This window comes from Lycorma delicatula, chromosome 4 (assembly GCF_047948215.1).
Source record: "Lycorma delicatula isolate Av1 chromosome 4, ASM4794821v1, whole genome shotgun sequence".
Lineage (NCBI taxonomy): Eukaryota > Metazoa > Arthropoda > Insecta > Hemiptera > Fulgoridae > Lycorma > Lycorma delicatula.
The window spans coordinates 162,517,046-162,523,045 of record NC_134458.1 but is presented as its reverse complement, the minus strand read 5'-3'; the positions used below and the strand labels follow the sequence as shown (position 1 = coordinate 162,523,045).

At 29.9% G+C, this 6,000-nt stretch overlaps 1 protein-coding gene across 2 annotated transcripts in view; it reads right to left on the bottom strand.

Moving 5' to 3' along the window:
- LOC142324040 (uncharacterized) overlaps positions 1-6,000 on the bottom strand; it is a 359,533-nt gene that overhangs the window by 13,246 nt on the left and 340,287 nt on the right. For both annotated transcript variants that reach the window (XM_075364631.1, XM_075364632.1), the window contains one exon: positions 350-451. In XM_075364631.1, coding sequence (XP_075220746.1) covers positions 350-435 — 86 coding nt within the window. In that variant the 5' untranslated portion in view covers positions 436-451. The remainder of the gene's footprint in view (positions 1-349; positions 452-6,000) is intronic.

The window sequence follows — 6,000 nt, the reverse complement described above, 5'->3', positions numbered from 1 at the left end:
ATAGAGAGAGAGAGAGAGAGAGAGAGAGAGAGAGAGAGAGAGAGAAGAGAGAGAGAGAGAGAGAGAGAGAGAGGCCACTGTAATAAGTTGGAACAAGATAATGATGAAAATTGAGGTCGTAGAATCTGTATTAAATATAATTAGGCCAAAAGATTTTCACACAACAGAAAAAGGAATTGAGATAGAAAACCGATTGATTGAATGACAGACTATTCTAAATAAAAGCAAAACCAACTTTATGTTTTTAAAAATAAAATAAACTTTTAATGACCCATTAAAAAAATAAAATAAAATTTCTATTATGGAAGTTTATATATTTAATATAAATTCTATAAATCGTATTAATTACCTGTTAGCAAGCTCCAGGTCCAAGTGGCTGAGGGCTAATTGTGCCGACAGTCGAACGCAGAGCGCAAACACCAAGAGGTGAGACATCACTGTTCTTCCATTCCTGCAACACAGTAAATTTTATTAATATCACGTATTTATACTCTTAACGAGTAGGGGGAAATCTCCTGCTCACAGTTCAGAAAAATAAATAATATCAATAGAATTTTTATTTTGCTCGTATTTTTAACATTTTGAATTTCGATTCAGTCAGACTCTTTCCGCCGGTCGATTATGAACTCGAACACGAAATAAAATTTTTTTGTAGTTTGCGATTCATACAAAATAATGATTAATAAGTTTACTAGGAATTTTTCGTAGTTATATTCTACAAGTCACCTGACCGCATAGATCCACAGCCTGTTCTTAATAATCCTTACTGATATCTGTCTCGTGGACAGAATTCCCATTAATGAATGGAGAGTATTTCTGATGCCTATAAAGCGAAATAACTGAATGTTTATTAATTGAAATAATTCTCTTGGGATGATCAAATCGATTCAATTTACAACAAAATCAAACGTACCTTCTTGATTTAAAGCGCCTTAATCAAAGTTGAGAGCAGCTTCTTCATTACTAAATATTATGATAATATATATTATTATTACTAAATATATTTTGAATAATAACTGCTGGAGCCCTCTCAGAAAGTAAGACGATTTTTCAAGATACAAAAATTGGCTGTCAGATCATCGTATGGAGAGCCTATGTATAACCCCGTATATACAGATATATATTTAGGAAACTAAGTACCACAACTTATTCGTGTGTTTATATTTATTAATGTGACATCTTTGTTAAAAAAAAAAAAATTGTCGATACCTAACCGTGCAATATTCGTATGGAACTCCATTCGTATAATTCAGTATTAAGAAATGTGTTATTATACAAAAACGAGCAATTATCAGTAATGATTATTTTGAACAAAAAAAAAGATCAGAATTTTCAACATCCCGTTCAACCTCTACATAAATGTGTCCAAAATCGCTTTCAATAGTGACTATCATATTTCTAGGTTTATTTTTGAATAATTAATATATATGGTCTTTTATCGCGTTTATTTTTCCTTCCTTGCACGAAGTAAATGAAATACTGTGGTCACGAAATTTTTCGGTTTTCAGATTTTAACGGAAATATCCATTTTGACCATCTCTGAATCCATTTTGACTAGTTTCGCCCAGACGTCTGTAAGTACGTATGTATGTATGTATCTCGTGTAACTCAAAAACGATTAGCCGTAGGATGTTGAAATTTTGAATTTAGGACTGTTGTAACATTTAGCTGTGCACCTCCCCTTTTGATTGCAATCGACTGAACCAAAAGTGTCCAAAAAAGCCTAAAATCTAAAAATACATTTGGATTTTAGACTTTCTTAACTGCTCTCATTGAGAACTTTTCAACTATTGGTTCCAGAGTTGTAGCCAAATATAATTTTAGTTAATGGAGTAATTGGCTCTACAAGGGAAGGCACATCGGTTCGAATCAAACTTTAATTATTAAACTGTGATAAATAATTCAATAATAACAATAAAAAAATAGATTTTATGTACTTTTAAAAAACGTCTGATTAATATTAATTGAAAATTATAGTTTAGAATATTATTTTTGGATTTTCTAGTTTAATTTCTGTTTATTTAATTATTCTGAAATCTGTTTAATTTTATCTTTATAAAGTTAACTACAGAGCGGCAGAAAAATAGGCCCTCACAAGAACAGCATATACAGAGGCATACATGCCCGATCTTTTATAAATTGCAATACATTATCTTCTAGCTCAATTTTCTGATCTCTGCAAACAATCGTCCGATTTTCAAAATTACTGGGCATTTGCTAGTTAATACAAAATTACGATGGAAGCAAACCAGAATAAAAGAACTATGTTTTTCAGCAATTTTTTCGGCAGTCGTGTTTAATTTTTAAGGACAATATTCTCCCTAAGTCGGAGTTTATTATTATTTCGTTTTGTTTTTTGTTGTCAATCGTTTAACTGCTCTTTGGTTTGATGATGTTCTAATCTTAATTGTGTACACGTTCTCGTGTTTTCAAATTTTCTCTATATTAATCATTCTCTCTTCTTTCCTTGGTCTTAACGTTTTCTTCCTCTATATTTATCATCTCTTAACTCTATTTCTTTGTTTACTTTTTTTTGGTTTGCAGCATTTTCTTCCTTTTTATTCTTTCTTTGGTTTTAAAATTTTCTTCAATTTTTTTTGTTCTTTCCTTGTTCTTAATGTATCCTAATATTTCATGTAAGATTGTTGGATTAATAATTGTATAGATGTTTGTTAATAAAAATTATTTCAGCAACTGTGTTACTGTCCACTTTATTAAAGAATTGGAAAATCGTACTCCACTTTCAAATGAAATAAGTTTAAAAGTAGTCAGCAAAATATGTGTATGTGTAATTTAATAGGCGTACAAGGAAGTCATGTGGTGTCCACGTCTGATTTTTATCTTATAATTTAATGTATTGACGTGATCGCATATATGTTCACCGTAACTATTTAAAATTAATATTATTTCACTGCAGTTTTGTATCGTCTATAATACATGGGAAAAGTAAAAATTAAAATAAAAAAGTAAAAATTAAAATAAAAAAGTAAAAATTAAAATAAAAAAGTAAAAATTAAAATAAAAAAGTAAAAATTAAAATAAAAAAGTAAAAATTAAAATAAAAAAGTAAAAATTAAAATAAAAAAGTAAAAATTTATATACTTGTATTTTTTTGGGCGTTGTTTGGATTAATAATATGGGATTGATCGAATTAAAAATATTTGGCACGGTTGATGTCATAAATAACTATTTGGGATAAATAACTCGTCTGGTGTCGTACTAAATTTTACTCCTGGAATTTTGAGCTTTTTTATTAATGTCTTAATAAAAGTTTTCAAATTACATTTGAAATATTCTCCTGATTGAGATTTTTGTTCAAACAGATTAATCAGGAAATTTTAGCGAACATCGCTGCCGATTTTATTTATTTTTCAAACAAAGAGAGTTGCGTTAGGATTATTTACAAGATTCAAAATAATACTACAGAATAGTTTTTTAATTGTAATTTTTTTTTATTTTAATAATTTTTCTGTTGTCACAGAAAATATATTTAACCACTATGGATATAATTTATTTTAGTCGATGTTTTACCGGAACAGTCTGCTACTTGTATAGATTCTGTTATTACGGTATCTAAAAAACAAAATTTTCTTATTTCTTTTCAATAAAAACGATAATTTTTACCGTTTACAATATAAACATTCTATTATATACGTTGTGTTTTTTATTAAACAGAATGTGGGAATTTTTTTGTATAAAAATGTGCTAATATTATTGAGAGAAAGTTTTTATTATTATAGGTAAGCAAAACATTAAACGAATTGCTTCCGCTTGTTTTTTTATTATACACGTTTCATGTATACTGTAGTTAGTTGTAATAGATGACCTTACAGTATCATATAATTTTCTAACTTGTAATGTTGAGTTATCAAATTTAATAAAATTGTATATAGGGGTTCTTTCTCTAAAGCGGAAAAGATAGCTATACTTTTGCGCTCCACGTGGTACCCTGGATAGGTCTGAAAGAAATTTCAGACTAAACTGAAGCGGAGACTTTTAGGGCTAATAATTACTAGTCGTAACATCGGAATTGAGTAATCTTATCTTGCATTTGTGTAAATAGTTTAGCATGACTGAAAAAAATCCAAGGAAATGATTACTACAGGTGGTAGGTAACCGGCAACGGGAATCCACAGCTACTACAAAAAGTAGTGCGGGCAAGGTCTGGAGAGCCCCAACCACAATGCATTAAGGAATCTGAGCCTTCTGGAAACCCTTAATAAAAATATCAAGCCTAAGCAAAAAAATATGTTAGCAACCCTAAACATCAACTCTATGTTTACAACACTCGAAAAAATTTAATTTTAGTCCTTCAAGAAACGAGGTATTTGGATGATAATTTCGGTTCTGAGTATATCACGATCCATAAAGGTGATCTTGGTAAGGTGATAATGAAGAACTCGCCTCACTTAGGAACGGATTTTCTAGTAGACCGTACAATAAATTCAGTCAGACTTGATTCACTGCATAGATTAAATAGATAAAAAGAAAAGAGAAAGGAGTTGCAATTATAAGTAGCTGTACAAGTAGCTCGGTGTTAAGGTATTCAGAGTATTTTCAGGTGAAAATTCAAGAAACTTATTTTAAATTTAATTTAAAAATAGTACATATATTCCCGCATTCCAAACAGCCTTAGCTCACGCTCAGAAATATTTTCTTTGTGTAGGTTTTTTATGTATCAAGAAGCAGTAAAAAAAAAATATACGTTCCCGTATTCCTTATTAATTACGGGAATATGCTTATGACATGATCTATAAGATCAAAAAAATCATTATGATAAAAAATCATTAAACATGGGCACGGAAATGCTTTGTTTTTTAGTTATAGCTTGCTAAATATTTTCTCAGAATAAAATAAAGCCATATTGCAATTCTTTGAAGTTTAGTTAAGGGGTGAATTATGGTTTCATTTGATTTTTGACCTAAAAAAATGAATGAAACAGATTATCAGGTAATTATTTTAAAATTATCGTATAACAAAAAGTTAGTAAAACACAATTTTTTAAGTTTAACCAACAGTTAACTTCCTCTTCAAATTGCCAGTAAACAAATAAGATTTGTCAAGAATTTAATTCTGAGAAAATTTGTTTTTTACCAAGAATTAATGGTCCGCTTTACCGAATCTAGTTGTAAATCTTACATTCAAATAGTTCCTAACTTCTTGACAAAAATGAGAAAGGAGCATATCATGTTGAAAAAACATCATTTCTTGTTTAGTTTGTAGTGGAACTTAAGTACATTTGAAATTTACACATTTTCTGTAAGGCGATCTTCGAAAATAAATACTGAAAATATGCTCATTAATGACCACACCAAACATTATTTCGGGAATTTTGCCGATCTCCGTGGCGGAGTGGTAGCGTCTCGGCCTTCCATCCGGAGGTCTCGGGATCGAATCCCGGTCAGGCATAGCATTTATCATACGCTACAAAATTCTATTTCATCAAAGCGAATATCATCAAAGCAAAAAAGAAAAAATTATTAACTCTGTCTCTTAAAAAATTGTTTCATCAGTAAATAAAATAGAACTTATTTTGTGATGGTTGTCTTGAAATCAGTGACAAATCAGCCCCGGAGACTACGTTGAACTCGCCGAATTATTTTTTGCTCTTCATCGACACGATGTTATTCGTAGCGTTCAAAAGAATACTAACATGATGGAAAAGAAGGTGTGAAAAACATTGCACACAAAAGGTTTTCGGATTTAGAATCCTATTACTAGGGAATATTTCTTGATATTTACGATATGCAGCTAGTATATATATTTCCATTGCAAACCCCTGAACAAAAATTATGTCTATTCTTCAACTGAAAACTGAAAAGGCATTTCTGAAAAGTGATAATCAAGCACTATAATCTTCAATCGTTGAAAGGCTGTTAATACTGCTACTAAATTCTCTTTCAAAACTATTTCTAAATAATTAGAATTTTTTACAAAATCACCATTTAAGATTGAACGTATATAACAGTATTTATTATTTGCATAATGCCAGTAAATCAG